This window comes from Pelodiscus sinensis, chromosome 1 (genome assembly GCF_049634645.1).
Source record: "Pelodiscus sinensis isolate JC-2024 chromosome 1, ASM4963464v1, whole genome shotgun sequence".
Classification (NCBI taxonomy): domain Eukaryota; kingdom Metazoa; phylum Chordata; order Testudines; family Trionychidae; genus Pelodiscus; species Pelodiscus sinensis.
In genome coordinates this window covers 235,319,589-235,345,976 of record NC_134711.1, presented here as the reverse complement: position 1 = coordinate 235,345,976, position 26,388 = coordinate 235,319,589, and the positions used below count along the sequence as shown (strand labels likewise).

The 26,388-nt window shown below is 47.0% G+C and overlaps 1 protein-coding gene across 10 annotated transcripts in view; it reads right to left on the bottom strand.

Moving 5' to 3' along the window:
- Positions 1-26,388, bottom strand: part of LIMS1 (LIM zinc finger domain containing 1) — a 149,485-nt gene that overhangs the window by 12,688 nt on the left and 110,409 nt on the right. For 9 of the 10 annotated variants that reach the window (XM_014569273.3, XM_075917970.1, XM_075917960.1 and 6 more), the window contains exons 4-8: positions 24,701-24,821; positions 23,337-23,486; positions 14,255-14,405; positions 12,151-12,243; positions 9,391-9,439 (exon numbers count right to left, since the gene is read on the bottom strand). In XM_014569273.3, the coding sequence (XP_014424759.3) occupies positions 9,391-9,439; positions 12,151-12,243; positions 14,255-14,405; positions 23,337-23,486; positions 24,701-24,821 (564 nt within the window). Of the gene's footprint in view, positions 1-7,277; positions 8,761-9,390; positions 9,440-12,150; positions 12,244-14,254; positions 14,406-23,336; positions 23,487-24,700; positions 24,822-26,388 lie in introns of those variants that run through there. The other variant, XM_014569274.3, reaches the window with a different exon arrangement.

Below are 26,388 nucleotides of genomic sequence, written 5' to 3'. Positions count from 1 at the left end.
ACGCTCACACAAGAACCCTTCGCTCATTCTCACAAAGTTCCCAGAGAGGCCTGCCTTACTCCAGCCTCCATGGTGGGACACCTTCCCATGACAAACCACCACGAAGTAGTCTGGGGTCATGGAACCACACAGCAGTGGAGCACACGGCCCAGGGTCATGCCCTTATTCAGTCAGCATCTGCTCCCGGTTAAGCAGGGTGATGTGTAGGAGACTAATCTTGTGCATGGGAACCTGCCGGGGGATGAAAAGGAGGGGTACCCATAAAAGGAAGTTACTCACTTCGTGCAGTAACGATCGTTCTTCGAGGTGTGTCCCCGTGGGTGCTCCACTTCTGGTGTCGGGCTGGTCCCGGCGCCGCAAATCGGAGCTTTAACAGAGCTGTGTGTGTGTGTGTGGTCGGGCAGCGCGCGTGCACTCCCGTTTCGCGCCTTTCATCTACCGCGCGCTGCCCGGCTCCCGCCAGTTCGTCTCACCGCCTATCTGAAAGACAGAAAAAAACAAGATTCCGAAGCAGGGAGGAGGGCGGGTCGTGGAGCACCCACGGGGACACACCTCGAAGAACGATCGTTACTGCACGAAGTGAGTAACTTCCTTTTCTTCTTCGGGTAGTCCCCGTGGGTGCTCCACTTCTGGTGACTCCGAAGCAGTAATCTCGGCTAAACGTGTGTTTCGGAATCGGTATTCCGAGCAGTAGGCAACACTGCCAAGGCTACTGCTGAGTCAGTGGTGAAGTGCTGAACAATTGCATAATGTCTTGAAAAGGTAGAATTTGAAGACCAAGTTGCAGCACGGCAGATGTCACGAAGAGGGACACCTTTCACGAAAGCTGTAGACGTAGCGACCGCTCGTGTTGAGTGAGCTCTAGGTTGCGAGGTGAGAGACTTCTTACGGATAGTATAGCACGTCGTGATACAAGAGACAACCAGCTTGGAAATGCGCTGGGCGGATAAGGACTTGCCCCTAGAAGAGCCCGATGTTGAAATAAAGAGGCGGTCCGTCTTACGTAAAGTACGGGTTCTGTCTATATAGAAAGCCAGGGCTCTGCGGACATCGAGCGTATGCAGGAGAGCGTCTCGCTGAGATGCATGCGGTTTTGGGTAGAAACATGGCAAAACAATTGGTTCGTTTATGTGAAATTCCGTACATACTTTAGGTAGAAAGGCTGGATGAGACCTCAGTATCACTGATTCCGGGTTGAAGACCGTATAGGGAGGCGTTGACATTAGTGCGGATAACTCGCTCACCCTGCGTGCTGATGTTATAGCCAGAAGAAAAAGTACCTTCATCGTAAGCATCGGTAGCGGTACCGTGGCCAGCGGTTCAAACGGTGGCCCAGTGAGGACATCGATAACCAGGTCAAGACTCCATACAGGTGGCGGAGGTCTCCGTGGTGGGTTGAGGTTAGCCAATCCTCTGAGAAATCTAACCATCATGGGGTGAGAAAAAACCGACTTGCCTTCAACGGGGTAGTGAAAAGCAGCTATTGCCGCTATGTGGACCTTAAGTGATGAAATGGCTAGTCCGGTTGCCTGCAGCTGAAGGACATAGTCCAATAAGACATGCATCGGCGAAAGCAAGGGATCCAGGAGTTTAGGAGCACACCATCGTACAAATCTGGACCACTTTGACAGGTAGGTTTTCCTGGTGGAATCTCTCCTGCTGTGCAGGAGAACACGCTTCACTTGGTCCGAACAAAGATTCTCGGACTCGCTGAACCATGTACCATCCATGCAGTGAGGTGCAGAGTGTCCAGCTTCGGGTGACGCAGTGAGCCTCTCTGTTGTGTCAGCAAATCTGGTAGGCAAGGCAGTCGGCGCGGTGCTCGTACAGAGAGCTGCCGAAGGGTTGAGTACCATGGCTGCCTGGGCCATGCTGGGGCTATAAGTATCACTCGTGCCCTGTCCATCACAACCTTCTCGAGTACTCTGGGAATGAGTACAACAGGGGGGAATGCATACAAGAGTGATGTGCCCCAGTGAAGGAGGAATGCGTCTCCCAGCGAGTGAGGTCCCACTCCCGCTCTGGAACAGTAAGCTCTGCATTTTGCGTTGGCACGTGTTGCAAAGAGATCTATCGTCGGAAACCCCCACTGATGGAAGAGAGTTAAGAGGACATCTGTGCGGATCACCCACTCGTGGTCCTGGGGGAAATACCTGCTCAGTGCATCGGCTGTGGTATTGTTCACACCCGGTAAGTATGACGCAACTATAGAGATGTTGTTTCGAATGCACCATTTCCAGAGACGGATAGCCTCCGCACAAAGTGAGCGGGACCGGGCACCCCCCTGTCTGTTTACGTAGTACATTGCGACTACATTGTCCGTGAGGATTCTGGTGACAGTACCTTTTATGTATACCTTGAAATGTTTGCAGGCATGAAACACGGCTCGAAGCTCGAGAAGATTGATGTGGAGCATCATCTCCGTAGTGGACCAACGACCCTGAACTGTTTTTGTGCCCATGTGGGCACCCCAGCCGATGAGAGAAGCGTCTGTGGTTATCTCTCGTGACGGTTGTGGTGCATGGAAGGGAACTCCTGACAACATGTTGTTGTGATTCGTCCACCATACTAGGGAGTCTTTGACATGTACTGGAAGTACTACCGTCTTGCGAATGCTGTGGTCGGTAGGCTTGTAAACCGTGCTTAGCCAATGCTGCAGACACCTGAGGTGCAGTCTTGAATGGCGCACTATGATTGTCGTGGAAGCCATATGTCCCAGAAGCTGGAGACATACGCGTACCGGGAGCATTGGAGCGTGCAAAACTGTTTTTATCAGGTCTTGCATTACTTGAAAACGCTCGAGTGGAAGATGGACTCTTTCCGACTGGGAGTCGAGACGCGCTCCTATGAAGGTTAAAATCTGCGTAGGTCGTGGGCGCGATTTTTGAGTGTTCACGATAAGGCCGAGGGAGTCGAACAACTCCTGAGTTGCGACTACCATGTGTTGAGCCTCTAACTGGGTGCGCGCCTTGATGAGGCAATCGTCGAGGTAGGGGAAGATAACGACTCCTATCCTTCGAAGATGGGCAGCCACTACCGCTAGTGTCTTGGAGAACACCCTTGGGGCCGAAATGAGGCCGAAAGGCAGAACCCTGTACTGAAAATGATCGTCGCCCACTACGAATCTGAGAAAACGCCTGTGGGCTATGTGAATCGTTACATGGAAATATGCGTCTTGCAAATCCAGGACTGCGAACCAGTCTCCTCTGTTTAGCGCTGGCATGATCTTGGCCAGGGTGGTCATTTTGAAGCGCTGCTTTCGAATAAAACGGTTCAGACCCCTCAGATCCAGGATCGGTCTCCACCCTCCGGACTTTTTGGGAACCAGGAAATATCTGGAGTAGAACCCTTTGCCTCGGAATTCGTCGGGTACTCTCTCTATGGCTCCGATCTCGAGTAGGTGAAGAACCTCTTCTCGAAGAGCGGCCCCATGAGACGGGTCCCTGAGAAGGGATGGGGTGGGAGGAGTGGTCGGAGGGATTGATGCGAACGGGATTGTCAGGCCCGACGATATGACCTCTAGGACCCATCGGTCCGATGTAATGGTGGCCCATTGATGAAGGAATGGCCTGAGGCGGTGGTGGAATAGAGTGGTGGTGGTGATTGCAGGCTTCCGAGTGCTGACCGTTGGAGACATGTTCGCGTCCTCTGCACGGGAGTCAAACCTGCTGCTTCTGGGAAGGTCGAGCAGCAGAGCGGTTCTGTTGCTGACGTTTGCGCTGAGGGCGCTGTCTGAATCTAGACTGGTCAGATCCACGCTGCTGTTGCTGCTGTTGCTGTTGCTTATAGGGAAAATAATCATATTTCCTCTGGAAAGGGTAGTATCGTCTGCGTTTAAAAGGTGACGTGTACATCCCCAGAGAACGAAGGGTCATACGAGAGTCCTTGCCAGAATGGAGGATCTCGTCGGTAGTAGAGGCAAACAACTTCTGACAATCAAAGGGTAAATCTTCCACTTTGGAGTTCAACTCCTTAGGAGCTCCCGCTGACAGTAGCCAGGAAGCTCTCCTCATCGCAATGCCTGTTGCCATTGCTCGCGCGGCTGTGTCAGCAATGTCCGCGGCTATCTGAAGGGCTGTTCTACATGCGGTGAAACCTTCCTGGACAACTGATCTAAGGAGAGACTTCTTACTGTCAGGGAGGTGCTGCATGAGTTCCGGTAACTTAGAGTAATTATCAAAGTTATGGTTCGATAACAGAGCAGCATAATTGGCAACCCGCAGTAACAAGGTCGAGGAGGAGTAAACTTTCCGACCAAAGTGGTCCAATTTCTTTGTCTCCCTATCCGGTAGGGAATTCTTGAATTGGGGCATCTTGTTCTTGTGACGAACCGCATCCACTATCAGGGAATTCGGCTGAGGGTGATTGAAAAGAAAATCCAGTCCTTTGGATGAAACGAAATACTTCTTGTCAATTTTCTTATTAGTTGGCGGTATCGATGTTGGCGTCTGCCAGATATCCTGTGCCACTTCTAAGATGGCTTCATCTACCGGGAGTGCAATCTTTCTCTGTTGTTTAGGGTGCAGATTCTTAAACAGCTTATGCTGTTTAGCTTGAGAGTCAGTGAGCTGCACTTCCTGAGATTGCGCTACACGTTTAAACAGGTCTTGGAATTCCTTAAGATCATCCGGTGGAGACTTCTCGCCCATAGACAGCGGTTCATCCCTAGAGGGCTGTGGTGAACTGGCATTAGGGGAGATATCCTGCTCACCTTCCGAGAGTTGCCCTTCCTCTAGGTCCGACATTTGAGAACAATGCGTGGGGGAACGAGAAGATACGGGACGTCGTAGCGGAGAACGCTTGGAGATCTCCGAGCGCCCAGAGCGCGGACTAACTGATCTACAGGAACATGGAGACCTGCGATGAGACCGAGAGTGACTGTGATGAGATGATTCAAGATAGTCCGGTCTATAACGATGAGAATAGTGCCGGCCAGACCTTGCAGGGGAGAAGCGTCCAGAAGATCTAGTGCTGTCATACCTGGCGTAATATGTACTTCTAGGTGAATGAGTTGGTGATCGTGAGCGTCTCGCCGGAGAAGGAGATCTCGAATATCTCTGGTGTGAACAGCTACGCTCTCTATTATAGTAGTGACGAGATGAGAGACTGCGGTGGTAATAATGCCCATGGTCTCTTGCGTGGTGCGTAGAGGCACAGCGGTGAGGGGATGGCTCGTGGTGAGACCTTGGCGAGGCACACTGGGAGATTCCCTGGGCATTTGATTTTTGTGTTGATGCTGCTGGCTGTGTAGAGCCTGGAGAGTGAAGGGTTAAGGGCTGTGAAGCAGGCATCTGAGTATGAGCACGCTGATCCCCTGCCGGTGCTGAGGACAGCTCCCTGTGGGGGGCCATGGTTAAAAGCCCTTCAACAGCCGGCACCGCTGATACAACTGGTGCCGCTGCGTCTGTCTCTTTAAGAAGCCCCGGTGCCGGGTGAGGATCCCGAGCAGGGGGCTGACGAGACTCTGAAGTGCCGGCCGGCTTATTGACTGATGGAGCACGGGTTACCCTCGAACGAGAAGTGCCCGGCTTGTCACCTGCGCTTGCCCGCGACTGCGGAGCAGCTGGCAGGGAGTGAGCAGGAGAGGCTTTCCTCTTTTTTGATGAGGGCAAAGCCTCAGAAGGAGCCTTCCGCTTATCAGTCGTAGGGTCGGAGGCAGAGGATCCTGAGGCAGTGGAAGGCATGAGAGCCTTATCAAACAGGATCTCCTTCAAGCGACGTTCCCGCTCCTTGCGGGCTCTAGTCGTCAGGCTGGCACAGTGGGAGCACTTTTGGGGGATGTGAGTCTCCCCAAGGCAGCGAATGCAAGCCGAGTGTCCATCTGACACCGGCATTGGCTCAGCACAGCCTTCACATTTCTTGAAGCCGGGGGAGCCCGGCATTTTGAGTTGTGGGGACTGAGTGTTACCGCCGGCTAAGAGCAGCCGCTTGTATGCGTCCCCGGTTACTCCGTGTTACTTTCTTTCCGTTTAAACTTTATTTCCTTCCTTTTTTGTTTGTTTTTTTTTTTTTTTTTTTTTTTTTAACCAGAGCAGGCAACAGAAAAAAAAAAAAAAACGCCAACAGCGTATATCTATATATAGCCCTGCTCTTTCTCAGTATACTCTTTCCTTTCTTCTTTTTTTTTTTTTTTTTTTTTTTTAAACCGCGTCTGCCAACGGGGCTAGACGCAGTCTATATTTAAACAGTAAAAGTTATGAGGCTTCCCCACGGCAAACAGCCGAAGGGAAGAAGGGGGAAATTTTGAGGAGAGAGTAGGGAAGCTCCGTCTGCGACCCAAGGCGGATGAGAAGAACTGGCGGGAGCCGGGCAGCGCGCGGTAGATGAAAGGCGCGAAACGGGAGTGCACGCGCGCTGCCCGACCACACACACACACACAGCTCTGTTAAAGCTCCGATTTGCGGCGCCGGGACCAGCCCGACACCAGAAGTGGAGCACCCACGGGGACTACCCGAAGAAGAAGCACTGTTTCCAGCACGTAGCATCTGCCCCTCACAAACAACTCCCCTTGTTCTTCCCTCACCCCCTTCAGTCTACAGGGATAGAAATTCTCTGCAGGATGTCGCCAATGCTGAACCCAGTGTGTGCGGGACACAGAAGGAAGCTGAGCCGCCCCATCACCCTCCTTCCGCTCGCAGGCTCCTGGAGTGGCCAGCACCTTCCCATGTCTGTTTGTCCCCAGGACATCTATATACCTGCTGGAAAGTGCCCACTGCCTAGGCAACATACAGTCTTGCTCAAAACCCATCACCATCATCTGAAGCAAGACCTTTGGTGTTGGCTCAGATTAGGGCCAGCAGTGTCTCCTGTGATGTCTACCCTTTGAATTTTTCATCACAGCTGGGTCAGCTGCGAGCTTGGCACGTCCTATGCCATTTACCTGACTGAGTGGGATCCACAGGAATGCACCTGGGAGGAACTCATGCAGGAGCAGATGCCCTGCCTGCAGTCCCCCATCCAGGGACTCAAATGACGAATGCCAGGAATAGGCCACTGACCGAGAGGAGTTCCAGGCCGACTGGGAGGAGTGCTGGGCTGACTGGGAGCAAAGGAAGGCCGCCTGTGACGAACTGGCATGGCAGTACAACACCATGTTTTCCACCCTCACCTCGGTGAGGGAGCGCATAGCGTCATGCATGAAGCGAGCCACCAGCCACTTCCCTGCCTCCCCCCAGACCCATGGCTTCCCCTCCAAGCATCCTCTCCCTGTTCCTGCATTCCAGGTTCTTTTCTCGGTCCCTCCCTTTTTGTATGTTCCCCAAATAAAGAGTCCTGGGTTTTTGTTTTTTTTATATATACAAAAGATGTTTTTATTGTTTGCTCTGCAGGAGAGGAGGAAGGTAAGAATAGAGGGCAGGGGAAAGGAGAGGTGGGGGATGAAAGGCACAGAGGGAATGCAGCAGCCCCTTGTGGAGAGGCACAGAGGAGAGTCTCAGAACTGGCTTTGCATGAAACTCTCCTTCAAGGCCTCTCTGATAAGCACAGTCCCTTGTGGTGCTCTCTGTATGGCACTGGCGTCCGGCTACTCAAACTCCCTGGACAGATGTTCAGCCTCAGCCCCCTACCCTGGCAGAAAAGTCTCCCCCTTTGCTTTCACATAGGTTGTGAAGCACACAACAGGCCACCACCATGAAGGGGATGTTGCACTCACTGAGGTCCAGGTGGATGAGGAAACTCCTGAGCTTCCCTTTAAAATGGCCAAACGCACACTCCACCACCCAGGGGCGGATACAGGGCAGGGCGAACGGGGCGGCCGCCCTGGGCCCCTTGCTTAAAAAAGCCCCGCGCATGTGCTGTGGCCCCGCGGAGTTATGCTGCCCGGGGCCCCGCAAAACAGTCATCTGCTCCTGGGGGGCCCCGCGGAGTTATGCTGCCCGGGGCCCCGCAAAACAGTCATCTGCCCCTGCCGCCACCATACGGCACCTGCTTAGCTTGGTTTGAAGTGCTCCTTGGTGGGGTCCAGACTGTCTGTGTAGGAATTCATGAGCCAGGGGAACAAGGGATAGGCTGCGTTGCCCAGGATTACGATGGGCATGTCCACCTCCCAGACTCTGAGAGTGTGTTCAGGAGAAAAAGTGTGGGCACGGATCTTTCAGAACAGGATGGAGTACCAGAAGATGCAGGAGTCATGCACCTTTCCCAGCCATCCAACGCTGATGTCGGTGAAGCGAACCTTGTGATCCACGAGAGCCTGAAGCACCTTGAAAAAGTACCTTCCTGTTGATAAAGTCCGAGGCACGGCGGTCGGGGGCCAGGATGGGGATGTGCATGACATCTATGGCCTCTCTGCAACTGGGGAAAATCATGGTGGCAAAGCTATTCACAATCATGTCCATGTTTCCCAGAGTGATGACTCTCTGTAGCAGCACGTGGTTGATGGCGTTGGCTACTTGTATGAGCACAGCCCCAACTGTGGATTTCCCCACGCCAAATTGGTTCCCTACTAAGCCATAGCTGTCTGGCATAGCAAGCTTCCACAGTGTGATGGCTACGCGCTTCTGCATGGGTGTCCAGTCGCCTGAGGGCAGGGGCCAGCCATGCATGGAGCTCCAGGAATGTGGCCTGGCACATATGGAAGTTCTGCAGCCACTGCTGATCATCCCATCCCTGCAGGACGATGCAGTTCCATCAGTCTGAGCTTGTCTCCCTCTGCCAGAAGCGACGTTCCACAGTGTCCAGGGGATTGAGGGACATATGCAGCAGTAGGAGTGCCAGGACCTGGGTGAACATGGGCTGGGGTTCATCCTGCTGGTTCCCGTCCTGCTGGAGCAACATGAGGGCAGTGTGGAAGTACTACACCATGAGGCGCAGCATGAGGCCCATGAGCCTGGCATGGCTTTACAGCAGCTCTGGCTCCACTGTGTGAGTGCTGTTGTGTCCGCAAGGGCAACCAGAGCACAAGGCACATGCCCACTGCATCCCTTTTACGAGAGGCAGTGGAGGAGAGGCGTGTTTGACGTGGCTGTATGGAGGAGCCCCCTGTAAGCACATGTCACAGCTTGTTTGACCCAGCAGCCACAAGAAGTATCTACCCTCCTGGTGCCCTCCCCAGACTGCTTTATTTCGGACTAATTCAAACTAATTTTGATGCTTCCCTGTAGTGGGAACACTCTATTTTGAATGTGTTAAATCGGGAGCTACGTCGAATTTAGTAATTTTGAAATAGTTTCCTAGTGTAGACATGGCCAGGTACAATTGATTACTACTATGGCAGCACTCTTATTTTACTCACAGAAACTCTGAAGCATTTAGAAAAAAAGCACGATGGGAGAAATAGGTAAGCGTCTTTTAGAAAGGTTTTAAGCACCCATCTTCCCATTCCCTGTTGCCTCTTTCAGTAACTGCTTCCTACTGAAGTGACATAAAAAATGCAGCTACGTAAATGCTTACCATCTCCTTCAATCACTCGATTACAGTGGAAACAAACATCACCAAACAGCTGTGGATGGGAGAAAATACATTTTTTTAAAAAGTTAAAAATGTATCATACTTTATTCTTTAAAAAAAACACATTACAAATAAGACACTTCATCATGAAAGATAAAATAATGTTTAATCGATGTTATCTTCTCTTCCAATTCTGTTTCGTTTCATTTTTGCAATTTTTTCATCTTGAAAAATTAGGCTAAGTTAGTTTTGTTTATCACTAGTTTATAGTCAATTTGAACTTTCAGGTTCTCCTGCATATCTAGAACAATGAGTTGTTCTTTCTGTTGCGTAATTTCAATTTATATGTATACAGCCACCCACTCACTCTACTTTTGGCCCAAATTGTACTTGTTAATATCTATAGTATTATGGCATTTATTATTTACAGCTATACTATCCATATTTCAAAAGTCAAACCTTTTATCTGTAATGAATACATGTCCCAGAACTCTGGAGCTTATTACCCATTTTTTGTGTGCCAAAAGGTGTATGTATGTGACACTTTACAGTTTGTTCTGTTTAAAATAGCTGCAAAAAGTTTATTTTAACAATTAACGGAATACACATAATATTTTGTGTAGTCATTCAAATATATATGCTATGCTCCTAACTGTGGTATCGGTGACTATAAAAAGCGGGTCTGAAGGGGGAAAAGGTTAAGGGAATATAATCCATATATGAAAACGAAAGTAGTCACTAGGGGTATGTCTACACTACCCCGCTAGTTCGAACTAGCGGGGTAATGTATGCATACCGCACTTGCTAATGAAGTGAAACGAGGAGTACCGGTAGTTCGGAATAGGTACCCTAGTCCGAACTACCTAGTTCGAGCCCCGTGTAGCCGCGCTACACGGGGTTCGAAGCAGCGGGGATTTAAAAATGGCGGCTCCCCGCTTATGCTAATGAAGCCCGGGAAATTCAAATCCCGGGCTTCATTAGCAAGTGCGGTATGCATACATTACCCCGCTAGTTCGAACTAGCGGGGTAGTGTAGACATACCCTTGGTGGTGTTCTCTGACAAATGCATTTGTTGTTTACAGTCATGGCAAAAAGGTGAGTCAAGCAGGGTTGCACGGCATATTTTCATGTGAAGTCATATCATTATGCAGTTAGCAAGCTGTGAGGAGAGCAACCCTATTAACTAAGGCCCAGTGTCAAACCCTAGACACCAAGCAACACATTTTTAGATTTTTGGAAAAGATGGGTGCCATTAGCAGCATTGACCTTGAAGATACTACACAGTTCACAGCCAATAGTCCTTCATTCACTAGTAAGTACGGATTTGAAGGCTGAGTATATACTGAATGTTTTGTGAAGTCCTTAACAGTTTTATTTTTAAACACTTGAATCATTTGCAGAATAGAACAGGCAGTCCCCGGGTTACGTACAAGATAGGGACTGTAGGTTTGTTCTTAAGTTGAATCTATATGTAAGTCGGAACTGGCGTCAGCCGCTGCTGAAACTGATCAGTTTCAACCGCGGCTGAATCTGGACGCCAGTTCTGACTTATATACAGATTCAACTTAAGAAACCCAGACATTCCCAAGTCAGCTGCTGCTGAAACTGATCAGCGGCTGATTCCAGGAAGCCTGGGGCAGAGCAACTCTGCCTCGGGCTTCCTGTAGTCAGCCGCTGGTCAGTTTCAGCAGCAGCTGACTTGGGGACGCCTGGGGCAGAGCAGCTGGGGTGCTGCTGGGTTGCTCCAGTAGCGCGGCTCCTCGGCGCTACTGGAGCAACCCAGCAGCACCCCAGCTGCTCTGCCTCAGGCGTCCTGATTCAGCCGCTGCTGAAACTGACCAGCAGCGGCTGAATCAGGACTCCTGGGGCAGAGCAGCTGGGGTGCTGCCGGGTTGGTCCAGAGCGGCGCTGCGGGACCAACCCGGCAGCCCCCAGCTGCTCTACCCCAGGGGTAGGCAAGAAAAGCCTGGTCTGCTGGGAGGGGCACTAGCTGCACCCCCCTACCCCCAGTAGACCAGGGAGACGGGGGTGGCGGAACGCCCAAGTCCTCCATGGCTTTGCTCCGTCTCCCTGGTCTGCTGACCTGGGAGACGCGGAGCAAAGCCGCAGAACACGCGGGCAGCGGGACAGTCCAGGCGCACTGCGCTGTCCCACTGCTGGCGTGCTCCGAGGCTTTGCTCCCCATCTCCCTGGTCTGCTGGTCAGACCAGGGAGACGGGGAGCAAAGCCTTGGAGCACGCACACAGCGGGACAGCCCAGGCGCGCTTGAGCTGTCTCCCTGCGGGCGTGCTCCGTGGCTTTGCTCCCCGTCTCCCTGGTCTGCAGGGAGACGGGGAGCAAAGCCTTGGAGCATTCCCGCCGCCGGCTTCCCCCGAGGCTTTGCAAAGCCTCGGGGGAAGCCGGCGGCGGGACAGCCCAGGCGCGCCTGGGCTGCCCCGCAGCGCCAGCCCCTCCGCAGCTTTGCTCCGCGGCTTCCTGGTCTGCAGACCAGGGAGACGTGGAGCAGCTTTTCTCACCCCGGAGTACACGGGCGGCGGGACCATTCGTAACTGCGGATCCGACATAAGTCGGATCCGCTTAAGTCGGGGACTGCCTGTAGTACAATGTTTAAGGAATTACAATACTGCTAGTTGCTACTTTTCAAGTCACAGATGGTTGTCAGAAGGCAAACCTAGTCCTTTAGCGTTAGTCTTCTGTTTCCTATAGATATGAGTTTATGAATCATGAATTTATTAATGGCTAAGATGCAAAATTGAACCTTACCTGATTGTAATGGGTTTCGCAATATGCCAAGCCCTTCCTCTCGTAGTGACGATGACCAAGAAATGGCTTTTCACACTTTGCACAAACAAAATGCTGCAAAGAAAATGGTATGAATTGTCTCTGGACTGGCTGAGTTTATGGCATTTCTTTATAAACAGATACACAAGCCTCAGGATTGAACAATATTAGAGGACAGTCTACTGGTAAAGCCTTCTTTAAAATGAAAAACATTTTTATTATTTGTAAATTTAAAACAATCCCCCCCCCCCCAAATATTGCTCATTTAAAAATTTTATTTTAAAGAAAAAACCGAACAAAAATTCTGGATTCGTTGTTAGTTGATAAATGGCACTGATATAATGAAAGTTTATTGCTATACAGAAACTTTCTTGTTATACTTCTTGTTTGGCAATCAACAGTAATCTGATCAATGGTTGTGTGTTTTTATTTATTTATTTTAGGAGGAAGGATGAGCTTGTGATTTTAGGAGCAAGCGTAAGCAAATACGAATTCAATTTATGACTCTCCTGTTTTGGGAATCAATTTCTTTTTGCCTCAATTCTCTCAACTGTAAGATGAACATATTAATACTTGCATGCCTCACACCAAATGTGATATAAGGATACATTTATTGATTGAGATTTTTGAAGCAGTTTGTGGGATTTAGCTACATATACTCCATTAAACGTAATGAAATGTGTATAGTTAAATCTTCTGCAATGCTTTGAAATGCTCAACAATTGTAAAATGCTTGAAGATTTTCAAACTGAAGGCGTCATAGAAGCCAAAGTAGTATTATGGTACTCTGCAACAGAATCATAGAAATGTAGAACTAGAAGCAATCTCAATATGTCATCTGGCCCATTCCTTTGCACTGAGACATGACTAATTATCTTTAAAGAACCCCTCACAGGCAATTGTCGTAATCTGTTCTTAAAAACTTTCAATAATGGAGATTCCACAACCTCCCTAGGTCATTTGTTCCAGTGTTTAACTAATCTTACAATTAGGAAGACTTTCCTGATGTGTAAACCTGTGGCTTTCAAACATTTCTCATTTGTAGACCTCTAAAAATTTTCAATTGGAGTTGCAGCCCCCTTTGGAAATTTAACCTGTGGTCTTCAGGCTCCATTTCACAGAAATCTTAGACTGAAAACTGACTGAATTTAGAACTCAAATATAAATGTTGCATCTGCTTTGCTTGGCATTTGAGGCTGAATGAAAAATGTTTCCAAACTGAGCTTCTATGGTTACAATAGTATTTCCAGGTTTTGACCTGTAGGTGGGGTTATACACATACTTTTAATTGATCAGAAAAACAAAATGCTTTTTCTGGGATCTGAATCTTTATTTTATATTTCTTCATGTCTTGCTTACAACATTCCTGCTAACACATTCCAAAATACTGTTTTGCTTTTTTGCAGCAGTATTACCGTGACGACTCATATTTAGTTTGAGTCCGCAGTACTCCTGCAGAACGGAGTCATTTCCCACTTCATAATTGTACAATTGATTACTCCTTCCTATGGTAGCACTTTGCATTTGTCCTTATTGAATTAAATCCTATTTATTTCAAAACAATTTCCAGTTTGTAATTAATAGTCTTTTATGCCAAATATTACTACATTTCTGTATAAAACTTACCACTCCTATAGCGCTTTCTAGCCAATGATCTCAAAGCACATTTTTGAACAGTTAACTTCACACACACTCTGTAAACTAGGCAATGCTATTATAATCCCCATTTTATAGATGGAGAAGATACAGACACAGAGAGAGAGTAAATAATTTGTCCAAGACAACAGAGGAAATGTGTGGCAGCTAAACCATATTTTTAGTGAAAGTGAACTTGTGTATATATTCACTTAAGTTTCTGTTGAAGAGATATTTTGAGTTCTACACTTCATCTGAAACACAGGGAATCCTCTCAAAGTGCAGAATTTTTCACAATGAAATAAACTGATTACAACTGAGGACATGTTATACAACTTTACCATTTCTGTAGAATTTTCTCATCTTTTCTATTGAAACTGATCCACAAAATTCCAGAAGTAGTATATTTATGCCAATATTTATAAAACACAATATATGCATTGACATTTACCTCTACATGCCACTGTTTCCCCATAGCATTCACCACTCGTCCTTCAATTGGTCTCCTACATGCTCCACAAATGGGGACCCCCATTTTATCATGGCATGGTAAACAATATAATTCTCCCTTCAATTCACGAGCATCAGCAGTAAGTTCTTTCCTGTTCAAAAATTAATGAATAAAAAATGAATACAAAGTTAATGAGTGGTTTTGAAGGCATGACTTTATTTTTATGGATTTATTGAAAAAGTTTTATTTACACACCATTGTGGAATTTGCATATTAGTTTTCAAAGTGGCCTGATTCAGTAGATTTTATCTTGAAGATTGAATGGTTGTATGGAAAACTCAAATGTATGATAAGTACAATGCACTAAGTTTTTTATTTTCTCTAAATATCAGATTTATAATACTTTCATCATTTTCTTACACAAATCTACAATGAACAGATGATCATTTGCAGGACCTAGGGCTAGCCTTCACTATGGGCTAAACCAGTGCTTCTGCAATTGATGCAGCCATGTTGATTTAGTGAGTCTGGTGATGACACAGATATGCTGATGGGAGAATGCTTCCTGCTAAAATAGCGTGGTTTAGACACCGCTGTATGTCAATCTAAGATACTTCCATTTTAGCTATATAACTTGTATAATGTAACAAGAGTAATTTGTATAATGTAACAAGAGTAATTTAGATTGACTTATCTCATTAGTGTAGACAAAGACCTAGAAATACTGAGCTAATATCTGTTCTCAGTGACACTAATGTAATCCACTAGTCATCTGATTTACTCTGGATTAACATCAGCATAACAGACTGGAATGTAGTGCTCTAACTCCAAATTAATCATGCATGGCTATACAGGGTTCAGTGATAAAGAAACACATACACCTATATGTGACAATCATGCATATTCAATCTCTGTATATTGCTTTGTTTTAAACATTACTAGGGGGCAGTGCACCTTGCTCACTACACTCATAAACCCAGTTCTTCCCCCGTTGCCCTGGCACTGCCTATCCCTACCCCAACTCCTTCCTCCATTCCTTCACCCCCATCCTTCCCTAACCCTCCCCATCCCCACACTGCCTGTCCTCATCTCCATTCCTATACCCCCTCATCCCTACCATCACCCCTTACTGCACCGCCTATCCCCACATATACCCTATCCCCATTCCTCCCTCCACACACCCTGCCCCCTCCCACAAATTCATTGAGCTGCGCACCCCTCTCCCCCAAGCGTACCACCAGGGCAGCACAGCTCTGGCCACCGCAGCAGAAGCCACAGCCTGCTGCCAACCCAGCCTTTCCACATGGGCCTGTTGGGGGAGCTTTGCTCCGCAGTGACCCAAGGGAGCCCTGAATGAAGAGCGACTGCTCCAGAGCACTGGGGAAGTGGCCAGGGAGTAAGACCTGCCCAACTTGCGGCAGATCCGGGAGAGCACACATGAGCCTGGCCACACAGATCGAAATTGCGCGGCAGGTGCATGGACTGCGCAGGTTGGGGGCAGGGCCCAGAGGCAGGCAGATGCTGCTTCAGGCGGCGTGCGGATTTAAGAGCTCCTGGGAGAGCATGCTGGCCCGGGTCACCAGCACATACCGGAGCTGGTGGAAAACCTGCAGCATAGCCCCCAAATGCTGTGGCCGGGCTGCACACATCCAAGCCACGTGGTAGATGCGTGGGCCAGGCAGACTAGGAGCAGGGCCCAGAGGCAGATAGACTCTGATCCAGGGGGTGCATTGGAATGGAGTGGTCATGTGGTTGGGGCTCCTGGAGATGCAGAGTGACTTGATGATGTCACTCTGTGATCCTACAGGAAAAGTTTTTTTATATATCGAGAGAAATTGGATGATAAATCTGAATAGGGAAGTCACTCATCTTGTGCAGTCACCACAGTTCTTCGAGATATATGTCCTCATGGGTGCTCCACTATAGGTGTTGGAGCATCCTGGTGCCACAGATCCCTAGCAGTAGCCAACTGGGCTGGACACATGCACTAGCCGCCTCATGCTGTTTGCGCCCTGCACTTTGCATGCATGGCCTGACTCTCCTCAGTTCCTCATATATACCCGAGTATCTGAAAAAAAGGAGAGAAACAGAAACTCCAAGAAAGAGGGGAGGAGGGTACGTAGTGGAGCACCCATGGGGGGACACATCTCGAATAGAACTGTCATTACTGCACAAGTGAGTAATTCCCTTTTTTCTTCAAGTGATGTTCCTGTGGCTGCTCAACTGCGGGTGACTTTGTAACTGATCAAAATGCAAGGTAGGTGGATTTTGGAGTCACCATTTAGCAGTGGTTGATAATACTGCAGTGGCTACTGAGTATCATTGTCAAGATGGTAAAGTATGGTGTAATTCTTCATATAAAAGTATAATTTGATGACCATGTAGCAGCACAGCAAATGTCCTGGATGGGGATACCCTAGAGAAAGCCTGTGGATGTTGACACTGCTCTCGTGGAGTGCACTCTTGGTAGAACAGGAAACGTTCTGTATGGAGTAACATTGAGTGATGCGGGATATAATTCTTGATATGCGTTGTGATGAAATTGGTTCCCCTTGGAGCATTTCACTATTGAAACAAATAGGCAATATGATGTACGGAAGGATCGGGTTCTGTCTATATATAGTAGACTTCCAATAATCCAGCACCTTTGGGACCCAGGTGGTGCCGGATTATCGGATATGCCGGACTATCGGGAGGTACTTTGGCAGGGGGGCTGTGACAGATCTGCCAGGACCCACACTGCCTCCAGCGGGGGCGGGAGGGCAGGGGCTTGGCGAGGAACGGCGCGACGAGGGCCGAACCCTCCGCCGTTTTGCAGGGAGGCGAAGCCTGCAAGCGGTGGTGGCAGAGAGGAGGCGAGAGGCAGGCAGCTGCTTCAAGAAGTTGTTAGTCAATTACACTGCCGCCGGCTGGATTCGCAGGTCAGTGGGGAACCGCAGTGGAAGAAAGATAAACTGCGGTAGTGTAATTGACTAACAACTTCTTGAAGCAGCTGCCTGCCTGCCCCTCGCCCCCTCTCTGCCGCCGCCGCTTGCAGGCTTTACCTCCTTGCAAAACGGCGGAGGGTTTATTTGAACCCCCTCTCTGCTGACCTTCTCGAGGACCCTTGGGATGAGGGGGATTGGCAGGCCATTCCAGTTGACCAGGAAGGCATCTCTTAAAGATCCACATCCCACACCTGCTCTGAAACAATACTGAGGGCATTTGGTGTTGTCGTGGGAGGTGAATAGATCTATATGGGGAAATCCCCATCAACAGAAGATGGAATGGAGCACTTGGTGATGAATCTCCCACTAGTGGTCTGTGGTGAAGTGCCTGCTCAGTGTTCACTGTAGTACTGTTGATGCCGGGTAGGTAAAATGCAATTATGCTTACATTGTTGTAGATGCACCAATTCCATAGCCAAATCGCTTCCGCGCAGAGAACAGGAGCGCCCCCCCTCCCCGACAATTGACATACTGCATTTTCGTCATGCTGTCAGTAAGTATTCTGATGGTGCGATTGTAAATGTGCGCACGGAAGTGCTTGTAAGCATTGCCACCACTTGTAATTCCAAAAGGCTGATATGGAGAACTGTTTCATGGTCATACCATTGACCCTGAGCAAAATGTCCATCTAAGTGGGCATCCCATCCAAGTACAGAGGTATCTGTTGTGATAGGGACAGTTGATCGTGGTGGAATGGGACTCCTGCCAGGAGATGTCTGGGTTGGTCCACCATTTGAGGGAAGCAACCACATTAGGCGGAAGAGAGACATGTTTGTGAATATGTTTGGAAGGGACATATACCGATGTCAGCCAATGCTGAAGGAAACTAAGGTGCAGGTGGGCATGGTACACAATGCAGGTTGTTTCTGCCACATGACCCATAAGTTGTAGGCAGGTAAGTACCGGTACAATAGGGCTCATGGAAAGCAGTGCAACAAGATCCTGTATGGACTGTAATCTTTGCATAAGTAAGTACCAGCATAGTGGACCACAAGTTGAATATGAGTCAACAGTGTGATGCTGTTGCAAAAAAAGCAAATATGATTCTAGGTTGTATCAACAGGTGTGTTGTAAGCAAAACTCGTGAAGTCATTCTGCCGCTCTATTCTGCACTAGTTAGGCCTCAGCTGGAGTACTTTGTCCAGTTCTGGGCGCCACATTTCAAGAAAGATGTGGAGAAATTGGAAAGGGTGCAGAGAAGAGCGACAAGAATGATTAAAGGTCTAGAGAACATGACCTATGAAGCCAGGCTTCATGAACTGGGCTTGTTTAGTTTGGAAAAAAGAAGATGAAGGGGGGACATGATAGCGGTTTTCAAATATCTAAAAGGGTGTCACAAGGAGGAAGGCGAAAATTTGTTCCTCTTGGTTTCTGAGGACAGGACAAGGAGTAATGGGCTTAAAGTGCAGCAGGGGAGGTTTAGATTGGACATTAGGAAAAAATTCCTAACTGTCAGGGTGGTCAAATATTGGAATAAATTGCCAAGGGAGGTGGTGGAATCTCCCTCTCTGGAGATATTTAAGAACAGGTTAGATAGACATCTGTCAGGGATGGTGTAGACGGAGCTTGGTCCTGCCTTGAGGGCGGGGGGCTGGACTCGATGACCTCTCGAGGTCCCTTCCAGTCCTATTATTCTATGATTCTATGAAGTAGGTGCAGGCAGTATTGGGGTCTAGTCGGGTGCCTCAAGTCCAGAGTCTACATTGGCGGAAATATGGACGTTTGCTCATTGATAATGAGTCTGAGTGACTCCCAGTCTCTCTCATCCAACACTGGAATTATAGAAACCAGGGTAACCATTTTGAACCGCTGCTTGCGTAAATATTCATTGAGCTTGCGAAGATTGAGGATGGGTCTCCAGCCCCCCATTCTTTTTTCCATGAGAAAATATTTGGAGTAGAAGCCTTTGCCTCTGAACTGGTCTGGTATCCTCTCTACCGCTCCAATGGTGAGGAGCCGGTAAACCTCCCTGTCTTAGCAGCTTCTCACAAGAGGGATACCTGAAGAGGGATGGGAAGGTGAGGAGGTTGGGGGAAGAGAAGTAAAGGAGATGGTATAGCCATAATCTCAAGAACCCAATCGTCCAAGGTGATGGCAGCTCATTGGTAATAAAATGGGTGCAAGCGATGGTGAAAAATGGGGACATGTTCATAGTGTGCATGTGTAAAGGAGAGGTCAGCAGACCCTCGACCAATATCTCACATTTACTGCTTATTGGCCTGTTAGTTAGAGGAGCAGTTATTTTGTAGCCACTTCCTCTGAACTTGTGGTCTAGAGGAAGACTGTTCAAATCCTCTCTGCTGGTTCTGAGAATAGGAGAAGTCGTGGTGCCATTGGTATGGTGTGTAATATCTGTGGTGATAAGGTGGCATGTACATGCCTAGGGTACGTAATGTGGTTCAAGAGTCCTTACTTGTATGGAGGACCTCATCTGTCTTTGCTGCAAATAGTTTCTCCTTATCAAAGGGAAGGTTTTCCATTTTGTTCTGTAACTTCTTCGGGATTGCAGGAGCTTGGAGCCAAGAAGCTCCCTGCATAACTATGGTCATTGTGGTATAGCGAGCCGCAGTATCTGCAACATCAAGGCCATTTGTAAGGCAATAGTATAATCCTCCTGCACTATGAACTTTAGAATAGGTCTTTTATTGTCCAGCAGATATTCTATGGGCCCCGTGACCTTAAAGTAATTGTCAAAGTAATGATTGGCTAGAAGGGCTGAGTAATTCGCAATACAAAGTTGAAGAATTGAGGAAAAGTACATCTTCCTACCAAATAAGTCCATGCATTTACTTTCCTTATCTTGTTCCTATGTTCTCTGTCTAAGGTTGTTCAGGAGGAGGTGGGGTATGGGCACGGGGTGATGGAAGACAATGCCTAGTAGCCGGTGCAGAAGAAACGGTAGATCCGTGTCTGGAAAGCAAACAGTGACAGCATGGTGACCTATGCCTGGGATAAGGTGGTGGGTAATGCCACTGTGCCATCCAAAGAGGTGGGCGGTCACAGGGCTGTCTACGTCTATTGCAGTCATAGTAAGACCTTGTGGGTGAGGAGTGTTGTGATGAAGAGACGCTCCTATGGTCATCGTGGAAGTCACTGCGTACCGATAACACAGGAGATCTAGGAGACCTGACTGAGCTCATGAATGAGGAGACAAAGAAGAAAGCTGCCTACCTGAGGTACAGCAAGATGATCTGGGTTGTGGCACTGAAGCATGCAGTGAAGCTGATGTGTTCCAGGAGCTTGCGTGGTGTGCCCTGAAAGATTCTCCATCGGTGCCAGTGAGCATGGTGCCGATGCTGGTGATGAGAGTATTGGTTTGGGGCTGAAAGCCGTGGAAGGGCTCTTACTTGTTTTAGCATGGGCTTTGGTTGGTGCCAAGGGTTTTTCAGGCACTGGCAGTGCCGGAATAGTAAATTGTTTCCCTGGTTTGCAGTCCCACTGGCGCCAGTGCCGGTGACATTCTGTGCTGGGACTTAGGTTCTGCAGCACTCATGGAACTGGAGCTTGCAGTGCCAGATGTTCCTGGCTAACCTCTGGTACTGACATGGGTCAATGAAAAGAAGTGTGTCGGCGAAGCTCTCTTTTTGGCGGACGTGCCTGGAACCAGGGAGCTGGCCCACCAGTTTTTGGCCTTGGGAGGGTCTGAACGAGAGGTGGAAGCCCTAGAGTCAGATGTTTGGAGCGCCTTATCGAACAGGAGCATGTATCTCTCTGTCTCCACGTGTCCTCGCATTTTGACGGGACGTGTACCTCTCCCAGGCACCTATTTCACAAAGAATGCCCATCTGACACAGGCATTGGTTTGTGACAGCTGTTGCATTTCTTGAAGCCAGGCAAATCTGGCTTGTTGAAGAAGTATCTTCTTCTTGTCGTCTTCTTTTCTTTGGGGGGGGGGGGGAGGAGAGGGGGCTGTTCACTGCAGCCTACAACATCCAGGGTTTTTTTCCTTTTTAATTTTTTTTTTTTTTTTTTAAGAACTGGACAAAAAAAAACTGAACAAGACTAACAACAGTGAAACGACTAACTAGGAAAAGCTCTAACTAAATAATTTGTCTGACTAAACAAAGTAACTGTGAGGAGAGAGACGAGCTCTGTGTGCAACCTAGGGTGGCAATGAAGGAAATGAGGAGGGCCAGGCCACGCGCGCCAAGTGCAGGGCATGAACAGCACGAGGTGCCTAGTGTGCGTGCATGGCCTGGCCGGCTACTGCTAGGGAAATCTCCGATCTGCGGCACTGGGTAGCCCAACACATACACTGGAACACTCATGGGAACATCACTTAAAGAAGAAAATTATGTTATTAAGAACAGTTAAAATAACATTGTCAAAATTAAGCTTTAAAATGGACTATAATCAATGATGGTCTCATTTCATTGGTCTTGCTTTAGGATTACAGAGTCTTTTTAAGACTGGTATTTGCTGGGGCACTAAATATCTAAAGTGAAAACTTCCCTGCCACCAAATTAGAGGATGGACACCTACAAACTAGTGCACCTATACTTTTCCCCATAACGCCTCCAATATGGCATCTCCATGCAGACATGGAAAACTGGGGGAAAATCTTGTGCTAAGACCCAAGTGTTAGCTCCTTCCGGAGGATGGGAAATTGCCTTGTCCAATTGCTACATAGGCCACTTTGAAAATCCATCAATTCTCTAGAGAGCTGTTTGAAACAGCAAATCTCCTCAGAGTTGCCCCAAGAGATACAGGGTTACAGCTGTACAGAGTCAATACAGCTGCCATCACAGCCTGTAAAAACTGGGGAAGTACCTCAGCCCTGAAAACAAGGACCAGCTGCCACAGATGAAGACACATTTGTTTCAAAGAAGAGGGAAGAATTTACAATTTGCTTTTAAAAACTATAGTTGCACCTCCCAAAACTGGAATTCTCTGGTCTAACAGTATCTGTGATCGTTGATCAGAGAACCCTGGTAGCCTAGTGGGAGGAGGGCAATTCAGGAGGGGTCAGGTTGAAGCAGTGGGATGGGGCAGGGGCTGGCAGCAGCCTCCAACAGCCTGTAGCACTGGGACCAGGTCAGGAGAGCCCCTGACAGCGCAGGATTGGGCTAGCATCAGCCTGAGGCAGCACTGGGCCTCGGTTAGTGGAGGAAGTAAAGGAGCTGCATTTTTACTTTTTTGAAACATATGATGAAAAATAGAAAATGCAGTGGGATTTCTTAGTTTATAATTAAGATGACTGCCAATTATGGCTTAAAAATGGACCCCGCTAAGTAGCTGTTTATTCAACCTTTGGTTTTGGACATTTTGACTTTTTCATTACTTCAAGCCAGAGTGCTGTAACCTTAAATCTTAGTCAGTATTATATGCCTAACAAACCTGAGTGTCTGTCAGTCAGAACACTGGGAAGTCTGATAACATTTCAAGTGATGCAAAATTTAGGATTACTCCAGGGGTTTAGTACCTTCACTGTTGCAAATGGTTTGCTTATTCTAAAAGACTGCATTCAGTCCATTCTAACATCTTCTATCACCATTTCAAATCCAGTCTTTCCAAAATGAAATTCTCATCTTTCCTCTTAATTCCTTTTTACTTCCTCCTCTGTCTCTTTTGTTACTTAAAATTGGACTATCCTCCAAGGAATGCAAACTTAGTCTCATTTTCAACTCTTTTCTCCTGTTCTCTTCTGCATCTAGTCTTTGAAGTAAATCTGGTTACTTCTGTTTCTTATAGTACAGCATTACCAAAATCTGTCCTTTCCTCACTACTGAAACTCTCGACAGTGCCCAGAGCTAGAACTGGGAGTACATACAGTGGTACTACAACTTCTCCCAAGATGCCATCTTGTTCTCCAGAACCCCAGCTTTCATTTAAGATTGTCTGTGAGAGGACTGAACCCCAGATTTCTGTAATCTATGAACCTCTGTGTGAGCTAAAGGATCAAGTCCATGAACCCAGAGGTAATGGCAGACTCAAACTTCTCTATACATGAGCTAGTCCAGCTACTCAAGGGGGCAAAGAATCGCACTCAGATAGCATGAATTACACAAATACAGCTCATTTTAAATTTTAAAACAGATGAAACAAATAAAAATCAGCCTTTTAGAAAGATTTTTTCTTCCATAAAATACAATTACCCGCAATTGGCACAATTGAAGTGATCAGGGTGGTAAGGATCATTCTTGAATATCAGTGGTTGTTCATCAATAATGGCATGGCACTTCTGGCAGATGTATTTTCCAAGACCCCTGGCTTTTTCCAGGTTGTGACAATGACGGCAAAGATGCCTAAAAACAGAGGAAAAAAGAAAAACAGTAACAGTAAATAAATACTTTTTGGAATCTTACCGCACAATAAAAACACAAACAAAATCTTTTAGAATCTCAATTCATTCTGCTATTTGGATAAATCATATAATCATATTTGGATAAATCCATCTATTTCCTTAAGGAAATCAAGCTCAAAAGACAAGGGAAAAAATAGCAGTCAATTTACTTTTGTCCAGCACTTTTGTCTTTTGTTCTCTTGCATTTAATGTATTTGTAAAAGTAAAAACAGAATTAGAATTTTCTCAATATTTTTGTTGCCAAATGAAGTTAGGAAGGGAAGCTAAATGCTCACTTATGCTCTGATTCTGTGAATACTTGTGCACAGACGTTAAGTCACATACTTAACGTTAAGCATAGTGGCTGTAGTACATTTACTCTGAAAAACATCTGACTCTAGGAATGTCCTATTGAGGTTTAGAAGACTATTCCAGGAGCAAGGTACTGCTAGTAAGTCAGAGTATCACAAACTGTCTCACAAAAGCCTGAAAAAAGCTTGCAAATAAGAGCAAAATTTTTTTATTTTTTTCAGGCTCAATATAAAATCATCTGTCACATACAATTTAAAAAAAAGTATTAAAGCAGAAAATAAAAAGCACTGACTATAGCAATGCACTTTATTCTGGATAAATCAGAATTCCAAAGTGACAAGGTAAGTATGTACACTTATATCTACATATTTAGAAGCTTAGCATCATCGTTGTGAAGCATGAGTTGCTAAAATTACACCAGAAAAGATCTGTCATTTCATGTGGAAGAATTAATGGGATATGTCTGTCTACTTCTGATACGCTACTCTCAGAATGTTCTTTCCCTGTTATAGCTCAATGTACTCCTGGCACTGGCATGACACAAGGTAACAGATGTACTCAGAAAGTAATCTTGATGGAAAGTCTGATGGTGTAGTGAAATACTGGTTAAGTGTTTTTGTAAATATTTTTTTAAAATCAACACTTAAACGTATACATTTCGTTTTTGGACAGTGTTCTCTGCAAATGAGACTTGCTTGAACCAATAAGGATATCTTATACATACATAGAGATACTTCAGTTATTCCCTTAACTGTATTAAATGGGTTATATCATGTGAGCTAAAGATTTTTAGAAACCTTAATAAATATAAATCCCATCACTCCACTTTGGTCATGATCAGTACCATAGGAGGTGAAGATTTACCTTCCAGCATTCTTGACAAATCCAATATCTGCAAGTACTTTTTGGCATAGATCACAGCAGAAGCATTCAGGATGCCAACTATTGTTCATAGCTTTAATAACACGACCAATAATGAACTCACCTGTAAGTAAATAAAATATCTGGATCTTAAAAAAGTTGTTTTAAATGTGTACTTTAAGCAAACAAATAACACTGTACAAGTATTTGGCAAAGTAAAATAAACCCAAACCTCCCAGCTTTTCCCTTCAGGTATGTGGCTCCAGGGGCTCTGGTTCTCAACTTCATTCTTGACTACAAATCCAGAGCAAATTCCCTTACTAACAAAGCACTTCCCCTTCTAGCTAACACTACCACCCTCCCTCATATACTTCATTTTCTATATGTGGGGTTTGGTTTGGTTTTTTACCCTCTCTCTCCTTTTTCAGTCATCTGATCTCTTATTCAGTTTTTGTATCCATGCAATTCTGCATGACTTTTTCTTCCTAATTACTTTCTCCTTTCAGCAAGGTTAAATCCAACTTTTTCAAAGTGGATTTGGAGGAAGACTCAGTCTCATGCTTATAAGACTGCTTCCTACTTCCCTGACAAGATGCTGACAAGGGATGTGTGGGGTAAGCTCTTTGCTCGTGAGATGCACTTCTTACTGTATCAGGTCAATGTACAAGGAGGGATCCCTGGCCTAGTTCCAACTGCAGCTTTTGTAGCCTTTCCTGTTAGATGCTTCCTAGGTATGGCTAAGAAACAAACATCAGATACTGGCCCTAGTGGCAACAGGGGCATCCCCAAAGCTGTATATAGGTATTGGTGGTCATTGCTGACTGAGAACGATTGAAAACAGAGAGCACAAACTCTGAAGCTCAAAGTCCTGGATGTAGTCAGGAACCAAATGGTGTATCACCATGGATGCACACTCCCCAGATCAAGGGAGACTGGCTAATAAATGCTAAAACTGTCAGATAAAAAGTCTGGAATATAAAAAAGCTATTTACAGATATCTAAATATATTTTCACAGAGAAAGAAGCTGACGCTTCAAATACTGGAGGTTCCAACCTGGACTTAGCAACAGTGAGAGGAAACTAGAGAGGCAGATAGTCAGCCCCACCCTTTTTTTCCCTTCAGTGAGAGGCACAAGGTGAGAAAATGGCACATGTGTGGACCAATACTACCTTTACAGTTCTCTGGTGCTGGATGCATGCATACCCACAGTGTAATTCAAAGAGAGACCTACACTCAAAGAAGCCGCCCAAGGAGCACACAATACTCGTTTAGTGCTATAGTCAGCGTAGCATTGTGAGATCAGAGATAACTTAGCCCTGTGGTGTTCCAACATGCTAGTCACATGTGGCTATTTGGCTGGTTGAGCATGGCTAGTTCGCTGTGGCTACTGCTTCAGAACTGGTTGGACACCACGGATGTAGCTAGTCGTCACTCGTTCCCTTCACTGCATTTTCATACTTCAATCCAGGGTTTACATTCAGCCACAGTCTTCTGGAGCAGAGCTCTGGTAAATATTTAAAAACCTGCAGAAGCACCAGTGCATCCTCTGGGGCAGAAGCCCCAAGACCTAGTGCCTCCCATAGGGCAGAAGTCCAAGACTCTGGGAAATATTTTGGGGGGGAGGAGGAGGAATTTAAGCCCTGCTTCTATCTCATCTATAAAATGAATCAGCAAATAGAACTGCTGGTCA